General features: G+C 42.7%; 1 protein-coding gene across 1 annotated transcript; it reads left to right on the forward strand.

Moving 5' to 3' along the window:
• Positions 1-12,274: 12,274 nt before the first annotated feature.
• CCDC28A (coiled-coil domain containing 28A) lies at positions 12,275-18,361 on the forward strand. Its single transcript, XM_069852002.1, has 5 exons — positions 12,275-12,479; positions 14,928-15,091; positions 15,864-16,018; positions 16,618-16,640; positions 17,587-18,361. The coding sequence occupies exons 1-5, from the start codon at positions 12,322-12,324 to the stop codon at positions 17,639-17,641; spliced, it is 555 nt and encodes a 184-aa protein (XP_069708103.1). The 5' UTR covers positions 12,275-12,321; the 3' UTR covers positions 17,642-18,361.
• Positions 18,362-19,738: the final 1,377 nt, after the last annotated feature.

Below are 19,738 nucleotides of genomic sequence, written 5' to 3' on the forward strand. Positions count from 1 at the left end.
AATTTTGCTTTTATTGTTATAATTATCATTATTATTTCATTAAAGCTGTAGTTTTAGTTTCTAACCCACAAGTCTTTCTCCTCTCCTTTCCCTCTCCCCCTTCCCTGGCAGTCAGGGGGAAAGGATCTGGGAGCCCAACTACATGGTTTCACCTGCCAAAATTTAACCAGGCCAAAGCTAAACTGTGACAGTCTTGTACCCATCTCTTGTATGGGTTTTTTTGCACAGTTTTGCACCATTGGGATTCTTGGTTATGCCTGAAGATTCAGAGGGGTGTGGTGGTGATTCTGTCTACAAGCCCATGTTTGTACACACTAGAAGTGAGGCTGAAATTGCCTTGAAAAGTCAAACTTTATTTACTGGACCTTCCCTGGCATGCCTGGGTTACTCTGTGCTAGCAATAGTCGCTGTTCAGTGGCATTTCATTGACAGAATGTGAACAGTAGTTTCTCCTACTGACATTAAGTGTAAACACTGGCAAAGAAAACAAAACATCTTTTGTAGGCACTTAGCCAAACTATTAAAACAACTGAGCAAGTATTTTATTACAATTGCTACCTTAAGACTGCTTTTGTTTTGTAAGGTCTTACTCCATTAGGATCTTCTTGTGATAAATTAGAGTAGTTTAAAAAGCAGGCTACAGAAAAAAAAAAAAAGATAAACCTTGGTTTTTTGTGGCATGAGCTGCATGTTCTATCTTATTATACTAAATTAATCATAAACATTACTCAATATTTAAATATTTAAAAGGGGGAAAGATCAGGTGCCTGCCAAGAGCAGGTGTTACAAATTTAAGCTTAAATGAAATGCAACAATCCTTTCCGTGTATTATTTCCATAATGTATACCAGAAACCATACCCTGCACTAATATGTCCCCAGCTGTGCAGAAGAAAAGCCTTTGTCACATGTTTTCTGATCTGGTCTGTTTTCCAGAATTTACTTCCCACTTGGATTTACAAGGGTTCAGTTTTGCTGACCTTGATGGGATTCTGTAAATATTGTGTTGCTGATCTTGGAGTGACTGTAAATTTCGTTACTTTTACAGTGAGTAGCTCAATGAATACCTGCAAAAACCATTCAGCAGGCTGCCCAAGGACAAAGGGTCTGCCCAAGGTTTATTTTGATTCATGTTAAAAGCACATATGAAAATCATCACTGTTTAATACTGAACACATATGCAAGCATTTGAAGGAGTGGCACCATATTATCAAAGCGTTTCTTCAAGTCTATCAATGGGTCATTTGAATCCTGTAAGAAAGGTTACTTTCGACAGAAGTAGTGAAACAGTTTGGTAGATGGAATCATTTGATTATAATGTATTTTAACATGTGAATAAACACTACTCAAGCAAGACAATGGTAAGACATGAAGATTAGCAATCATCCTGCACAAAAAAAGTCTTTTCCCTCTCTGCTTTCCCTCCACAACATTTCCTTTATGTGACTCACCCTCATCCTTCAGAAAACCCTACTCTTTTTACAACATGCCAGCATCTAAAAACATGGGAAATGTTTTTGACATAATCAGAGAATCATAGAATAGTTTGGGTTGGAAAGAACCTTAAAGATCATCCAATTCCAACCCCCCTGCCATGGGCAGGGACACTTCCCACCAGCCCAGGCTGCCCAAGGCCCCATCCAACCTGGCCTTGAACACCTCCAGGTGTTCACCTCCAGGGCAGCCACAGCTTCCCTGGGCAACCTGCGCCAGTGCCTCACCACCCTCACAGTGAAGAAATTCTTCCTTATGTCTAGTCTAAACTGCCCCTCTCCAGTTTATATCTATTGCCCCTAGTCCTATCACTACAAGCCTTTGTAAGAAGTCCCTCCCCAGCTTTCCTGTAGCCCCTTCAGGTACTGGAAGGTCGCTATAAGGTCTACTTGGAGCCTTCTCTTCTCCAGGTAAATTATAAATAAATAATAATAAAAAAATGTATTATACACTACTGAACCACCAATGCATTTCTCACTAATTTTAGTTTTACATCCCTGACAGAATCTGAAAAATTGTACTAGGTTTGGGACTCTTATCGGAAATACTGGGTGTGTTGGCAGAGCCAATGACAGAGCTTTTTGAACTTGAGTATCAGGATGTTTGAACAACTAATGTGCAGTTCAAAAGTGCTTTTTCCTTGGAGGATCTTAATGCATGTTACAATAGTTTAAACTAAACATTTAAAGAAAGGCAAATACAACTGCACAATAGCTTCCATATCTATTGAACACATATAGACTAATAGCATATTTTTATGTAACTAAAAATTGTATAAGGAACAACTTTTTCACTAGAACTGTAGTACAGTGCTGAAATAAGTTACTTGCAGGTGTAGAGGAATCTAAATTCTTGAAGGTTTCACAGCCTGGCCAGACAAAGCAACACATGACCTGAAGTGGCAGCTGCCCTGCTCTCTGCAGGAGGTTGTGCTACAGGACATTTGTGCAGTCTTCATCTCTGAATGTTTTCCAGATAGGCTGGATCAAGCCCTGGGCAACCTGATCTGAGCATACACTTGACCGTGCATTGACTTGGAGACCTCATGATGCCCCTTCCAACATGAAGTATCCTTTGATGCTATTCCCCCAAGAGGTGCTTTTGAAGTACTATTACTTCCATGATTTTGTGAATATGAAATCCAGACTAACTAGTAAATGTAGCAATATTCTTTCGATGCAATTCCCAGGCATAAAAAATGAAACAAGGTTGCTTTTTGTTTTGGTTTCTTGTGGGGTTTTTTGGTTTCTTTTTTTTTTTTTTTTTTCTGGAGAGAAGTCCACAGCATACCTTCCAGTCTCCATCCAGGAGCTAGAGAGAGAGCTAGAGGCTCTTTCAGCATAGCTCAGGCAGGGATCAAAGGCCCCAGGCTGAGCTGAAATATGGCTCCTGGGCCCATGGGCAGTGGGGTGAGGGTTCCCAGGTGGGACTAGTCAGGGCCATTCAGCCTCTAGAGACCCAGTTCTTGGGGTTATTGACGTGTGACACTGCTGTTTGCATAGAAGCTGCATCTGAACCACAAACCTGTTGCAGACTGGAAAGTGCTCAGAGGCAGATTCACATTTTTGCAGCTTCTTAGAGGTTTTTGCAGGCATCTTTGGAGTTAGGGCACTGGGTTATGTGAACCTTTGCTCTAATCAGCAGAGCTGTCTTTAGAGTTGATGGAATTCATGAAAGCTCCCATGATAGGAAGAATCAGCTTTCATTCCTAAGGACCTCCTAGATCCTAGGGAGAGCATCCCAGTCTTTTAGGAACTGTAAGAGCAAAGGGCCAAAGCAAGGCTGGAGAGCTGAAGGTAGACAAAGAGAAGGAATTGGGGCATAAGTGGAGTAGACAACTCCAGAAGTGAGGAAGGCTAGAACAAAACTGACCAGGAAAGTCCTGGGAGGACATCAGCAAGTAGTTAATGGGGTTGCTGTATAGCAGGAAACTAGGGCAAGCTGAAGGGAAAAGCTTTGAGCAGCCATCCTACTTCAGAGGCAAGCTTACAAAAGATTCCACTTTCCAAACGAGTCAGCAAGTCTGTTCTGTTCTCCCTCCTTCCTCCCCTCATTAACACATTGTGGGGGCCTGAATTGCAATACTGTTGACCTGAAGAGGTGGTTTATTCAACATCCACATTCTGGCCAAGGATTTATTTAGTTTTTCAGCAGGTCACATATTTATAATGTTTTGGTAGCTAACAGAGTTGATTTTTTTTGCAGTAATCTGACACTGGATATACACATAATACTGGTGGAGGTTTTAAATTACTTGCTTTCATGTATAATAGTGCTGACTTCAGTGAACTGTTCATGTTAGAGATGCGTAAACTGATCAGTAATAATACAGAAGTCTAAATATTTATATATGCTTCTTTGTATACATTCATTCACTGAGCCAATTCATGGTGTGTGTATATATATAGAAAGAGATACAATGTAAGTATACATATTGACATGATTTCAGTGACATTTCTTCAGAGCATATATGTCATGATTCTGTAAAGCAGAACACACATGTGCCTAACACACACAATTCCACATCCATATCTATCCACTGTTAACTAGTCTTATGTATTATTTCCACTTTGCTGCATTGTTCTGCACATTTACCTGGCTGATAAATACACCTCCCCCCTCCGCCCCCACCTTGTTATGCTGCTGGTCATAAACCAGAAGTAAGAACTTTTCTTCATATGAACAAGTAAACTGTAAAAGCCTTTGACATGGTCCCCACAACATCCTTCTCTCTAAATTCAAGAGATATTGATTCGATGGGTGGACTGTTCAGTGGATAAGGAATTGGTTGGATGGTAGCATTCAGAGAGTAGTGGTCAATGGCTTAATGTCCAGATGGAGATCCATGACAAGTGGTGACCCTCAGGGGTCCGTACTGGGCCAGTGTTGTTTAATATTTTCATCAATGATACAGTGGGATTGAATGCACCCTCAGCAAGTTTGCAGATGACACCTAAGCAGAGTGGTGCAGTTGTCACACCGGAAGGACAGGATGTCATCCAGAGGAACCTAGACAGGCTGGAGAAGTGGGCCCGTGTGAACCTCAGCAGGTTCAACAAGGCCAAGTGCAAGGTCCTACACGTGGGTCAGGGTAATCTGCAGTTTCAATAAAGGTTGGGGCATGAAGTGATTGAGAGTGGCTCCACAGAGAAGTACTTGGAAGTGCTTGTTGATGAGAAACTCACCATGAGTCAGCAGTGTGTGCTCGCAGCCCAGAAGGCCAACTGTATCCTGGTCTACATCAAAAGAAGCATGGCCAGCAGGTTGAGGGAGGTGACACTCGCCCTCTACTCTGCTCTAGAGACCCCACCTGGAGAATTGTGTCCAGTTCTGGAATCCCCACATAAGAAGAACATGGAGTTGTTGGAACAGGTCCAGAGGATGGCTACGAAGATTATCAGAGTGCTGGAGCACCTCCCATATGAGGACAGGATGAGAGTGATGGGGTTGCTCAGCCCGGAGAAGAGAAGGCTCTGAGGACATCTTATAGCAACCTTCCAGTACCTGAAGGGGGCCAACAAGAAAACTGGGGAAGGACTTTTTACAAGAGCATGTAGTGATAGGACAAGGAGGAATGGGTATAAATTGGAAGGGGGAAGATTTAGATTAGACATGGGGAAGAAATTCTTCACAATGAGAGTAGTGAGGCAATGGAACAGGTTGTCCAGGGAACTTGTGGCTGCACCATCCCTGGAGGTGTCCAAGGCCAGGTTGGATGGGGCCTTGGGCAGCCTGGTCTGGTGGGAAGTGTCCCTGCCCATGGCAGAGGGGTTGGAACTATATGATCTTTAAGATCCCTTCCAACCCAAACTATTCTATGATTCTAAATATCTCCGAAATTACACTTTTTTTGGAAGGTGATGCTACAGCACTGACATGCTTATGTGAGCACAAAGTGCCACCCTGTGAAAAACATCTGAGATTAATTATAGAAGCTAAAGAACAAGATGCTTTCATCACTATCTTGGAAGCCTTTAAAACTGACTTGCCATCTCATGTTAACTGAACAGGGTTTTCAAAAAGAAGAATCTGATTTTATTTGCATGCATATCTCAATACAAAGTATGGTCTAACTTCTTTGAAGTTCTTCTTCAAAGCATCTTCAAAGATGGGGCTTCAGTTTGTAAGGTGATATACATGTAAATAAAATCAGATTCAATTAACTTTTTTATTTGCTTCTTTAACAATAACATTGTTCCTATTAAAACACTGTTGCCCTTCAGCACTTCAGTCAGTAAATATATACAAATGCTCTGTACTGCTTGTTGGTGTTGTCAGAAGAAAGCCTTATAAAGGAAGAAAAATCTATCTTCTGGACTGTGAATCATTACTACAATATAAAATTATGCAAAAGCTCAGCTAAATGGAGATAATAAAAAACACACTTCTTTTTTTCTCATGGTGAATGTATAACATTATTTGATTCCAGGCGACAGTGTTATCTGCAATAGAATTTGGAGTATCAAATCAAGATCACACTACCTTTGATTCTTTGCTCTTAACTTATTATCTTCTATAATAAATTAATTATTCACTATAAAATTATTTTTCACTATGAAAACACAAGAAAATCTGATGTTTTTCCAGTTATCTGCCCTTGTAGGCCCTGCTAAATCAGTTACAGAAGTAACAGAGACATTTTAATAATAATTCCAATGTCATGTAGTGTACAGTGATATCAAATGTACTTGGAGCAAAACATTGCCTGTGTGTTAAAACTGATTGTACATCTTTTCTGGGGTGTCCCAGGGGAACCATGCACTGTTCTTATAAGAGTAACTAAGTTAGTATACTTGATGCCTCATACTGAGAGACTAAGCTGAAGTAAAGTTGACTGTGGAATCCAACTGCTTACTGACTTACTGGGCAGCCTGATCTAGTGGGATGTCCCTGCCCATGGCGGGAGGGTTGGAACTTTCTATCTTTAAGGTCCCTTCCAACCCAAACTATTCTATGATTCTATGACTATAAAAGTAATTTTATTTTAAAAATGCTTATGTTATTGATAGAAAGTTTTTCTCCTTATTTAAAATCAGTCCATAAGACTTTCCATTTCAACTGCTTCAGCAGAAACAAAGGCTATCTAGTCACCTTCCATACTAACTGTCAAGCCTCTTTGGTTTATTCTGCATGCAGAGAACATCATTAATCACAGAAGAATAAACAAACCACACCTCTGTATACAAACTGCAAGGTGGGTACACTTACTTGTTTATGTAGCATGTGAAAAATCAGCTGAATGAACACAAACATTTCTGAAGTTACCCTGCAGAAATAGTATTCATCTCATACAAATCTTCCAAATATCTACACAAATGTGTCTGTAAATCTTGCCAGTGACAAGTGGGGTTCCCCAGGGCTCAGTGCTGGGTCCAGCCCTGTTCAATGTCTTTATCAATGACCTGGATGAAGGCATCAAGTGCACCCTGAGCAAGTTTGCGGACGACACTAAGCTGGGTGGAAGTGTTGATCTGCCAGAGGGTAGGGAGGCTCTGCAAAGGGATCTGGACAGGCTGGACCGCTGGGCAGAGTCCAATGGCATGAGGTTTAACAAGGCCAAATGCCGGGTCCTGCACTTGGGGCACAACAACCCTGTGCAGTGCTACAGACTAGGAGAAGCCTGTCTAGAAAGCTGCCTGGAGGAGAGGGACCTGGGGGTGTTGGTTGACAGCCGACTGAACATGAGCCAGCAGTGTGCCCAGGTGGCCAAGAAGGCCAATGGCATCTTGGCTTGTATCAGAAACGGCGTGACCAGCAGGTCCAGGGAGGTTATTCTCCCTCTGTACTCGGCACTGGTGAGACCGCTCCTTGAATCCTGTGTTCAGTTCTGGGCCCCTCACCACAAGAAGGATGTTGAGGCTCTGGAACGAGTCCAGAGAAGAGCAACAAAGCTGGTGAAGGGGCTGGAGAGCAGGTCTTATGAGGAGCGGCTGAGAGAGGTGGGGTTGTTTAGCCTGGAGAAGAGGAGGCTGAGGGGAGACCTCATTGCTCTCTATAACTACCTGAAAGGAGGTTGTAGAGAGGAGGGTGCTGGCCTCTTCTCCCAAGTGACAGCGGACAGGACAAGAGGAAATGGCCTCAAGCTCCACCAGGGGAGGTTTAGGCTGGACATTAGGAAAAAATTTTTCACAGAAAGGGTCATTGGGCACTGGAACAGGCTGCCCAGGGAGGTGGTTGAGTCATCTTCCCTGGAGGTGTTTAAGGCACGGGTGGACGAGGTGCTGAGGGACATGGTTTAGTGTTTGATAGGAATGGTTGGACTCGATGATCCAGTGGGTCTCTTCCAACCTGGTGATTCTATGATTCTATGATCTTGCTTTTCTCCAGTTTTTGTAGCCCCACCCCATATACACATATATATGCACGTGTGCAAATGAGAATTCTGCTTGGGCAACCCTATGGTTGAAAATTCGTGACTGGCTTACAACCTGTGTGAATTTTGCTTGCTCTTGTTTCCTTGCAATGTATGCCAAGCTTGGTATCAGAAGTCTTTTGTATTAAAGAATCAAAAAGATGGTAAACAAGTGTTTCTGCTTCTCTACCTGTCCCATAAGTCTTGTACCACTACCTTTTTGCATAATGTATCTCCAATGTTACAGAATTCTTTCTCCTCACTTGAGCCTTTTTTTTTCTTGAGAGACTTGTAGCTTACAAGTAAACACCCCTAAATTGTCTGTTTCTCTAAGTGAACTGTCAGTGTATCACTGGTACAAATCTGCAACAAAACTCTTTCTAGCGCATTAAAACCATCCAGCTCCTCAGACCCAAGCTATGTCCTTCTACAAGGAATCACTTTCACTGCAGAATGACCCTCAGTTGACATTTGCTCCCTGTCCTTTACCTAAGAGTCATTGCAAATGCAATCTCCCTTTGACAACATTCCTTTTCAAACTCTAAATGGCCGCGGAGTCTCACAACTGCAATGTCCTACAGAAGTCTCGAGAAAGTAATTGCATCTAATAGTCTCTTCAGTCTAATTCAAGATCCATAAGAAGGTTCAGGACCAGGGTAGAACTGGAGAATCAAGTTTTCGGTATCATAAAAGGTCTAGACAGAGGTAGGGAGGCACCCTATCTGCACACCTGTGAAGCCATATGATAGCTTTATATCAAGACATGTCCTTGCAAACACCAGTAAAGCTTTTGGCTAATGTTTTCACTTTGGGTGACGCGGATTATACCACCCTTCATGGCTGCTCTGCAAGCAGAAAACACACACTTATGAACAATGTGTTTCTTAGGTAAAAACTAAGATCTCATTGCAAGCAGAAGAAATTCAGGTTGACAAATTGTAGATAGTTGATAAATTAATCTCTCTAGGCAACAAATTACTGTCACGTGGGGCTAAATGACTCGAGCCACCAGCTACAGCTAGGGAAGGTTCTGAACATTCAAGTTCACAAAGCCAGGAGCGCTGAAGAGACAAGGAATCACCAGAAATGCAATTCCTTGAACTTCTCTACCATAGAGACAGCACTAGGAAACAGACCATGGGAGGGGTGCATGTGTGAAATAATTAATTAGTAAGGCTAGGCAGGCATGCTCTGCTAACGTTGCCTGCCTTGAAAATTAGGTTCCTGCAAGCCAGTTACTCAAGACGGGAATCAAGGTTGGAGAAGACAGAAAGCTGCATCAAACTAAACATGGAAGCAGGGTTCCCCCTCGTGTAACTGGGATCAGAAACCCCCGGGAGTATCTCTCGCCGGGATGAAGCTGCATGACAGAAGAGTGGGTCCTCCGTGTTACTCAGACCTGTTATCTACCCGGCTCCTTCTGACCGAAGAGCTCGGACATCAGGGAAGAGCTGCGGAGGATGAAGTGATGCTGCCACCTGGAGCACAGGGCCCGTCACTGACGAGGATGGGTCTCGAACCAAACTAAAGCTTCAAACCCTACACAAGCCATTCACCTTCGAGCTTCTACAAGTGACGAGGCCAGAGCTCGCTAAGTCCCCCGGGGTGCGACGTTCCCTGCCGCCGAGGCGGCGGCCGTTCCTTTCCATAGAATCATACAACGCTCGGGGTGGGAAGAGATCTGAAAGTTCATCCAGTCCCAACCCCCCTGCCACGGGCAGGGACACCTCCCACCAGATCAGGCTGCCCAAGGCCCCATCCAACCTGGCCTTGAACACCTCCAGGGATGGGGCAGCCACAGCTTCCCGGGGCAACCTGTGCCAGGGCCTCACCGCTCTCATAGGGAAGAAATTCCTCCTTACGTCTAGTCTAAACCTGCCCCTCTCCAGTTTCTAACCATTACCCGTTTTAGAGCTACAGAATCCGCTCGTTTCCCCAGTATTTCTAGAGCGGTCGGCGACGCCCCCGCCACGAGCAATGGCATTTCTAGTGATCCCTCGCCTCTTCCCTGCTCCCGGCTCCGTGCACGGGGAGACCCGGGACACCTCCCCGACCCCCGGCTCTTTCCGCGCGCGCCGCCGGCGCCGCCCCTCCGCCCGTTAACGGCCGCTTCTGGCCCCGCCCCTGCGCGCGCACAGAGCGCTCGGCCCCCCCCCTCCCGCGCACGCGCAGAGGAACCGACGTCCCCTCCCCCTCCCCCAACCCCGCCGCGCCCCTTGCCGCGGGGCATCCTGGGAGCGGCGGCCGCCCAGCCCGCGGCGGGGAGCGGCGCCAGGGGGCGGGGCTCGCGCGGCGCCGTCGATCGCGGTCACGTGGCGGAACCTGGCCGCTTCCCGCTGGGGGCGGGGCGGGAGGGGGTGAGAGCTCGGCGGGGCCGGGGGGGTCCGCGCGCGGCTCCGGGGGCGGGGACTGCGCGTGGGCGGCCGTTTAACGGTCACCGCCGGGGGGGGGGGGGGGGGGGTGCGGGGGGAGCGGCTCCGCGCTCGTAAAATGGCGACGCAACGCGGGTGTCTCGGCGCCTCCGGGGGGGCGGTGGGGTCAGTGAGGGGGCCCTGCGGTGGGTAGCCTCCGCCGCCTCCGGGGGGCGGGGCAGAGGAGGAGTCTCCCCAGGAGAGGGTGGCATGGAGGCCGTGGGAGTGCGGGGGTGTTCTCTTGCCCTAATAGTTGGAATGGTTCTGACTGAGACCTGCCCTGTGGAGAAGGACGTGGGGTGCTGGTTGATGAGAAGCTCGACATGAGCCGGCAGTGTGCGCTGGCAGCCCAGGAGGCCAACCGTGTCCTGGGCCGCATCTAAAGAAGCGTGGCCAGCAGGGCGAGGGAGGGGATTCTGCCTCTCTGTTCCTCTCTTGTGAGACCTCATCTGGAGTATTGTGTCCAGTTCTGGAGTCCTTAACGTAAGAAAGATACAGAATTGTAGGAACGGATGCAGAGGAGGGCTACAAAGATGGTCAGAGGGCTGGAGCACCTCTGCTGTCAGCCTGGAGAGAAAAAAGGCTCCAAGGAGACCATATAGTGACCTTCCAGTGCCTGAAAGGGGGTACAGGAAAGCTGGGGAGGGACTATTTACAAAGGCTTGTGGTGATAGGACTAGAGGCAGTGGTTATAAACTGGAGAGGGGCAGATTTACACTAGGCATAAGGAAGAATTTCTTCTCTATGAGAGTGATGAGGCAATGGAACAGGTTGCCCAGGGAAACTGTGGCTGCCCCATCCCTGGAGGTGTCCAGGGCCAGGTTGGATGGAGCCTTGGGCAGCCTGGTCTGGTGGGAGGTGTCCCTGCCCATAGCAGGGGGGTTGAAACTGGATGATCTTTAAGGCTCTTTCCAACCCAAGCTGTTCAGTGATTGGTTTTGAGGGTGATGGTTTGTCCAGGATTGCAGAGATGCTATGAAAGAACATACAGTCATTGTAATTGAAATTTAAGATTGTTCTTAAGGTTTAGTGAATTGGAAGATTCACCCAATGACAGCACATGTAATAGTAGCAACCTAGCGTGTTTATTATTGAGTAGCGCCCACCAGTGGAATATTTTTATTTAAACTATTGTACAGTTTAGTTTAAGCAGTTGTGGGTTTTGAAAGTTAGACAGAATGTCCATGTGATAGCATGTTTTCCTTAAAACTGTGTTTTCCAGAAACTGTCCTTTCTTTGAAAATGATAACATATTGTGTGAAGTATGCTCTGTGCTGAACAGATGTGTCTTCTGTAATCTCATCTGTTTGGAGTTTTAGCTGTCTTAAAGCCAAGGTCAAGCAGAGAGCTGGAGCCAGCTCCAAATTAGCAAGAGTTTTGACTTTTGCAAAGTTTCACAACATTAAAATCAGACCTTGGAAAGTAATGTAATATGCATAAAATTTCTGGGAAAACTTATACACATGCATGTAAGTGGAAAATACATTCTGTAACCAGCCTTTGTCTCATTGGACACTATTGATTGAGATCATTCTTGCATGTTGCCCAGACCTGAGAAAGGATGCTTACTTTCTGAAACTCCAAAATGAGTTTTAGAGACTTTTATTTGCTGGAATTTTCTGTACCATATATAATAGCAATAACTCCACATCAGCTGAGTTTTGATAAGGCCATTGCCTCTCCCTTTAGAGGAGGGTAGCATCCTCATGCCACCATTGCTTCTCAGTATTTTGATTGGCATGGACTTGAGTAGTCTGAGTGTTTTCTGGCAATTATCCATGGGACACAAAGCCTGAGATCATTTTGAGGCTGAAGCTGATGCAGATTTTAATTCCTGCCTGTTTTGCTGATGAGGCAGGCCTGGGCAGCTTCTCCTGAAAACTGGATTCTCTGGTTTGAAGAAATGAGTGATTGCTCATCTTTGAAGAAACTGTGCACTGTTACCTGTTTTGTTTTGTTTTTTTTTCCCCCTTGCTTTTATTCTAAATGCCAATTTAAATGGATATTTCTTACTTTTTTTTTTTTCTTCTCTTTGGAGGACAATAAATTAGTCTAGGTGCAGTAAAATGGAAGAAAGGAAGATCAAGAGGAGGAGCCCCAAATCGTCTACTAGTCACCCTGCTCAGGTTGTTAACTCCAAGAAAAGCTCAGTGCCTGTCAGTAAAAGCACAGCCTTTTCAAATCCTGCTCCACAGGCTCCAGTTCAAAAACCAAAGTTAAAACGGTAAGTTTGGGAGCATCTTACAAGCGTAGTTGAAATGACAGCCAGAAACCTGCCCATGCTTAGATGATCTAAAGGGCATTTAGACTGGCTGGGGCAGAATGAAAAGAAAGAGCTTCGACTTGTAAAATCTTTTTATGACACTTCTTTTTTTTAGCAAACCAATTTGTGTCTAATGTAATATAGTGGTTAGTTTACAGAAAAGGAAGCTGCTAATATTGTTCTTGTTAGTTTTATAAAATATTACACAATGTAGACTTACGGTGATTACAGTTTAGCTGAAGAGATGATCACCTGATGTGACTGGTGAAAGACAATAGCCTGGTGATCAAATACGGCAAACGTGGGCATCTTGCGGGAGATAGCAGAGCCCCGGATGCACAGCTCTGAGGGATGAAAAAAATATGACATGACTGCAAGGTTGGAACTGATAAGTAGGGCAGTAAATTGAACAGGATGAGCTAGAACTGGATTTTCTGGGTTTTCCTTTTCATTTGGGACCCATTAGTGGGGGCAGTGGTAGCTCCCAGGCTCAGAAATGCATTCAGCTCTTCAGAAAGGACTGTTTTGCAATAGTTTGTGTGTTATTGATGATACATCCATTTCAGTTTGAGAATGTTAATTTTTTTGAATGTTAGAAAACTTATTTCTTGGCTGTCGCAGACACAGTAGCTAAATGAACAAAGAGGGATTTTAAAGGTAAGTGTTAGCTAGAGAGAGGCAGCCAAGTTTGTTAATCTTCAGGTCAAAGACTGAACTGCTGTCATTAGCACAGATTGTCTGTTTCAAGGACCTTGAGTATTGAATTTCTGCAATGTTTTTTCCATGAAAGGTGTATTAATATTTTGAGGGAAATAATAAGAATCACTTATGTGCTATAGGCTGCTGTTTTTTGCAGCTGTCTGTACAGTTATTACTTAAGTCTCAGCTATTCTGCAATGCACTAGAAATGCATTTCTTGTAGCCCACAATATTGGCTACAGAATAAAATGTCCTTTTTGCTTTAAGTTTTGGAAAAGGACATTCTTGCTCAGTTGTTAAGTGAAGCTTACCAAGCAGTGATAATACAGATTGCAAAAAAGGATGACCTTTCTGGCATATAAAACTTCCTTTAAGTCTGAAATTGAAGCAGAAATGGCCAAAGTTAAACCTACATTGAGATGTGTTACTCTCTGTTGAACTGGATATGAGAATTGTTGGACCATTAGTTCTTCCAACATATAGGCTATGCAGCCTATATGATGTTCATAGGCTACAGAAGCTTATTATTTCCCATAGGAAGGAGATAATTTATGAATTGCAGAGCATGGGTGTATTCAAGGGAAGGGTGGGGCGTATGATGCTGTAAACCCTGTTATCATCACTGATTAAATAAGGCCTCTTTCGTAAGCCTGTGATTATTTTTTTTAATATCCCGTAGTATTCTAAAGTTTAATTTTTAGGCTCATATTTTTTCACTGAATCAAGTTCTGAACAGACTTACAGTAAGGCTGCAGAATCAACCATGCCAGTGGTTTGAAAGAAAAGCAGCGTGCACACATAGGTGGGCAAATTGGGGATGAAAACAGCTCCTTACCTGAATTGTATTGGGATGCAGTCAGTCTGTCTGTACGTCTCTCTCTGGGTCAGAGATGGATTATGTTACTTCTCACTGGTAACTGTGTATTCATTTAGGTTCATAGCAACAATTCACTTCCATCTGTGTAGTTTCTGTGGGTATATGGTGCTCTGAATACATTTTATGTTTAGAGAAAAAGGTAAGGAAACCATGAATTTTGATTACTTTGTTGCAGAGGGGGCTGTAGAGAATTGTTAGCACAGCTAATATTTGTTTGGCCATGGACTAGTTCCGTTTGTTATGCATTAAGACTACTGGGAGCTTGCTTTTGATGTGAATTTTACAGAAGCGGGATGTTATTTGAAGGTGGGAAGAAGGAACTCCAGGAAAACATACCTGGCAGCAAGGTCACCTTACTGTATAGGTTTATAAGTTGTTTTCCACACTGGTTGCAGTCTACAGGTGTTAGTGATAAGAGGAGAGTGGTTGTTCAGGGTCTTACTCTCTGGCTTGAAAGGAGTTTGCGGCTGCTTTTTGGGTGGCTTTATGCAGATAATGCCCCATGTGCCTTGTGTCGTTGTCGGGCAGTAGTAGTCTTTGGATTATTAAGATGGCCATTACATATATGTGTTCCATTGATGTTTCCAACTATTGGTAGGAAAGTAGATTGTCAGAATCCTTCATTTTGCCACTAGTCAAGATAGTGATATTCTTTATTCTTAAGACAAATGGGTGATCCATTTTCTTAAATTAAAAGGAGTGACCAAAATATGTACTATATATTTTCCATTTAACTTTCAAAGCCCAGCTGTACACTTACCTTACATTTCAGAGTCTCAGTGAAAGTAGGAAGTAAAATTTTGTATTGATTTGGGTTGTTTTTTTTTTTCCAGCATAATAAAAGAGAAAGCCAAGCCTCCAGGAGGTGAAGCAAAAGGGGCACAGGCAGCACCAATCCAGCATTCTTTTCTCACAGATGTATCAGATGTCCAGGAAATGGAAAGGGGACTCCTGAGCCTCCTGAATGACTTCCACTCTGGCAAACTTCAAGCATTTGGTAAGTGCATGAATTATGTGTATACAATAATTGTTTTCATAGCTATACAATGATAACTTTTGCAAACAAATGTGCTGGATGGACAGAGTGCCAGTTTGTCATATTGGTCTGCTATATGAAATGAGATTTAACATAACTTAAAAAGATCTTACTGTGTTTTAAAATTATATTCCTACTACAAAGTTGTCTCTGATGCGAGGTGATTCAAATGCCATTTCATTGTTCCTTTCAGCATGGCATACCAAAGGCGGTAGTGCCTTGGCTTATATGGATTTAATATACCAAATTTTATGTCACCTATTTATGATTACATAAGAATAATAGGAAGTAACTGTATTTAGCACCTGACTTCGCAGCACATTAAACTTGTTATCAACAGTCTGTAGTGCTAATGGAATCCAGTGCAAGTTGAATTTTACCCAGGTTGCTCTTCTGTCTTAGCATCTTACTATTATTACCAAACCTATGACATTCTTCTGCTTCTATTTTTCCCCCATCTGCTGTGTAGAAAGCTGCATATATGCTTCTGCAAATTTAGTGTTAGGTCAGCATGTCATGCTAATTCCACACAGATTTTACCTAAGTTCTGCAGAGCGTAACACCAGAGAGGATGACAGAAACTTCAGTAGTGAAGAAGGGAGAAGTCACTGAAAAAGCAAGTTTGTAAACTTGATGTTTAAACAACTCTTCTTATGTAAAAAAGCTACATTTTCATAACCTTCATTTTCTCTCTCAGGTTTCTTTTATCTAAAGCTGTTGCTTGTCCTTTTAGGGAATGAATGTTCCATAGAGCAGATGGAGCATGTGCGGAGTATGCAGGAGAAACTTGCTCGTCTCAACCTAGAGCTCTATGGGGAGCTGGAAGAACTCCCTGAAGACAAAAGAAAAATAGCCAGCGACTCCAACCTGGATAGGCTGCTGTCAGATGTAAGTACTGGGTAGACCGAACACATGGAACTTTGCCCACAGCACTGTGCTTAGGAAAACAATGATACTGGGCGGGCAGTGATTTACAGTTGAGGAAAATATAAGCCCTGTGGTTCTCTTCGCTTTGTGAAAATGCAGTACCTTGTTTTCTTTTTTTATAGGCTACTGCTTGTTTTGGGGAGTGGAGCAGTCTAGCTGTAAACTCTGAGTATGTAGGCCTCTTTAGAGACAGCCAGTGTACCAGGAAACTTACCATTTTCCCTGTGGTCCATCCTCCTATGCTGGTGGAAGACCACGCATAACAAGGAGTTTACATCTGTATATTCTACACTTCCAGCTTCTCCTTTCTCTAGCGTGGCTCTATAAAAATCAGAGCTGTTAGGATTTATTTCCTGAGATTGACAGACTTAAACTTAATTTGGGACTTAGCTCTGTTGGTGTTAAATTCAGTGCAGGCTTACTTTGCTTTTTTTCATACATTTCAGCCCAGTGCTTTTCTTCTTCATTGTTTTCATGCATCTGTTTCATTATATCAGCATAATTGTTGCGTTTGGCTAACTGAAATGCCATTTCTGATATTTTCTACATTTATATTGCAGCTAGAAGAACTGAATTCATCTATGTATCCTTTCCTTAAATGTCTGTTTTGCATTATGATTATTGCTAACTGTAATCAACTTGCAGTATGTTTCTCCAGTCAATGGCATATTTACAGGAGTCAAAATGACTGGAATCTTAACACTTTTAATTGCAGGCTGTTTTTCATACAGTGATTCAGTTAGTTAGCGTGCACCAGTTCAAGACAATGTGTTGATAGTCACTGGCAGAGGCCGTCAGAAGCAGAGTCTTTCTACTTATGTCTTGCTGTGACGTTCTGGAGCAAACATACATAATAGTCCTTCTGCAGTATTCAGAAGTGCTCTGTCCCATTGATAAGCAAATCCCATTATTTTTTTTTTTTCCTAGAAATATATGCAGCTGATTTTACTGTGAATAGGGGACCGACCTGTTTTTTTTATTTCTACAGTCAGACTGTTCAGTCAAATACTTCAGCAGAGCTTTGGTAATTGAACAAATGTGCACTCTTAGCCCACCCAGAAGAAGATAAAGCTGAATGTCTTAGCTTGTTGTTTGCATCAGACTTCTGATAAGCTAAGAATATAGGTGAGGAGTGTTGCTTTCAGTTTATACTGCAGTCTAGTTATGTTACACACTGTGCACTGAGGAAGGTGGGACTCTGGTTTGGGACTTAGAATACTACTCAGGTATATACACTCTCTGGGTCTGCGGAAAGCTGTTTAAGGCTTGGTCTCACAAAGAACACAAGTGGAATGTGATAAAAATAATCTGCTGTCTCCCTTGATCCACCAGCTGATTCTGGAGATACGTAATGCTTAAGTCTTATTGAGAAAGATTAATCTACTGGTTAAAAACTCATATAGGACTTAACAGAACTGAGGACTGGTGCATACCTGGGACAGGACTAAGCATAGTTTGGTGTTAACACTGCTATCTTGTTTATACCTTATCTATCTGTGAAAATGTTATTCCTCAATGGTTTGATTCAGCCAAAAACTACATTTAGCAGATGCTCAAGATATTCCAAATAGTGCTACGGGATGAAAGAACAGCTTTGTCAATTTGGATTCTCCCAGAAGCTTTTCTTTTGTTTTGTTTTTCCTGACAGTGGAATCTGGAACAGTTACTTCGTTTTTTTGTTTTTATTTTTACACAATGAAGAATCAAAGTGCAAATCCAAGTGTTTATTTTTGCACATTCCTCTTTGAGCACTGCATTATGTCAGGACTCTGTCTCTAGAGTTTTGAGTAGATTGTTGTGACGCTGTGTTTTTTATTATTGCCTTATTTAATTGAAAAATTGGGGAAAGGTGGAAGTGCATTTCTTCTGCTTAATGTTGTTCCTATGGTTGAAAGTGATATATGTATATAAGATCATTAGCATTTCTCCAGTTTTTATGAAGGTAGAGATGATGTTGCCTTTTTGATCAGTACATAGACAATCTGCAAATTATGTCTTCAGTGTTTGGTTGAAACGATGCCACAGATTAAATTATTGTTATCAAAGTGAAACAGCAAGTTTAAAATGTTTTGCTTTGTCAAGTTGTATCTGTTCAACTGTGTTAAGAAAATAGGAGTTCTTGCATAGTCTGAATATTTGCAGAGTTGGGTTTTTTCTTGATTACTTGAATTATCCTAAAATGTCACTAAATTAGAACTAGCATGCAGGCTAGCACTCCACATAATTTGATAATGTATTGTGAAATTCCAAAATTGGGCAAATAGTAATTGTTCAATAAATCCAGTATATGCAATTGTGTAGTCATTCCTATGTTTTACTCTGGTATTAATTGGTGTCATCTTTCTGTTCACAGTCAGAAAAAAACGTCTGTATCATAATGTAAAATCAGGCTGGTTTTAAATCAAAAATTTCTATTCTGGTACATCAGAACTATGCCTTTGGTTCTACATTTATTTTACATTCAGTTTTTAGGTAGTAGTCAGTTTCTATGTTGTATATATGTACTGCACAAGGAATGAAATCTTTATCCTTCTACTTGAGAGCAAAGTTTTCATCAGCTCAAAGGGGGCACGTGGCCAGGGCACAAAATAAGCCTATTTGGCAAATTTGGAGAAGATACTTCTTCACCCCTAAGATGTAGTTGTGTATTCCATTAGCTCCAACTTCTTTTGAAATCACGTGTAGCATAGAAAGACCATTTAAACACCATGCTGCTCTGGCTACAAATTCAGCCACAAACAGCATTAGTCCCTGCCTCACCCATCAGGCAAATCTCAATGGTTAACAAACCAGGAGGGATCCCGGGTGAGCTTTTCCTTTTAGAATGTTCTTGTTCTTTACAGGGTTTATCTCCTTGGTTGATGAGCCCCTCTAGGAGTTTTACATGCTGGTAAAGTTACCTCCAAGTCCCAGCCTACCTGCTGGGTATGTACCTGTGATGATGGGAAATCCAAAGACAGCTTGGGAGAAATGAATACAACGTGCTCATCACAAAATGTAGCCAATGTTTTTTTCCACTCTTCAACCGATAATTGGGCAATTATCCTTTTCTCCACAGTAAATGCTCCCTGTCGGCACACTGACTTTGTTCTGGTGCAGACTTCTGAAAATCAAGAAAAGAAGCAGCATGTTTTAGCCTTGTGCTTCAACATGAGGCTTCTTATGGTGGCGCAAGTTGCTAGCAGAGCTGCATTTATACAAGAAAAATTACATTCTTGCAGCTCCTTTTGATTCAGAAGAGCTGCCCTCTCACTACCAACTTGTTGCCAGTGCAGTATCTTGCAGCACTATAATGCAGACTGGTTCCCAAACCACACTTCTAACTATGAAAAATACTAGTTTAAGCTTTTCTATGAAAAGGAGAATTCTTTTTCCTTTTGTAGCTCTGTCATCTAACCCTGCTGAGGCTTACAGACTTCAAACATCTTTTAAATAAGTTAAAGAAGTTATGAATGTGTGGTCTGTTGGATGTCTTGGTTTCTAAGTTTCTGTAGCAGTTTATGCAAGTACATAACACACAGGTATAATTTGAGATATGGACATGAATAACTTTCTTAAGCAGCTATTAAGAATTGTAGAAGAATTAGCACCTTTTTCTTGAACCATCTTAAGCACACAGGCAATCACAAGGCATGAGGAATGCTTTAATTGCAAATAATTAAGACATTAACATTCTCTTAC

This window comes from Phaenicophaeus curvirostris, chromosome 2 (genome assembly GCF_032191515.1).
Source record: "Phaenicophaeus curvirostris isolate KB17595 chromosome 2, BPBGC_Pcur_1.0, whole genome shotgun sequence".
In the NCBI taxonomy this organism is placed as follows: domain Eukaryota; kingdom Metazoa; phylum Chordata; class Aves; order Cuculiformes; family Cuculidae; genus Phaenicophaeus; species Phaenicophaeus curvirostris.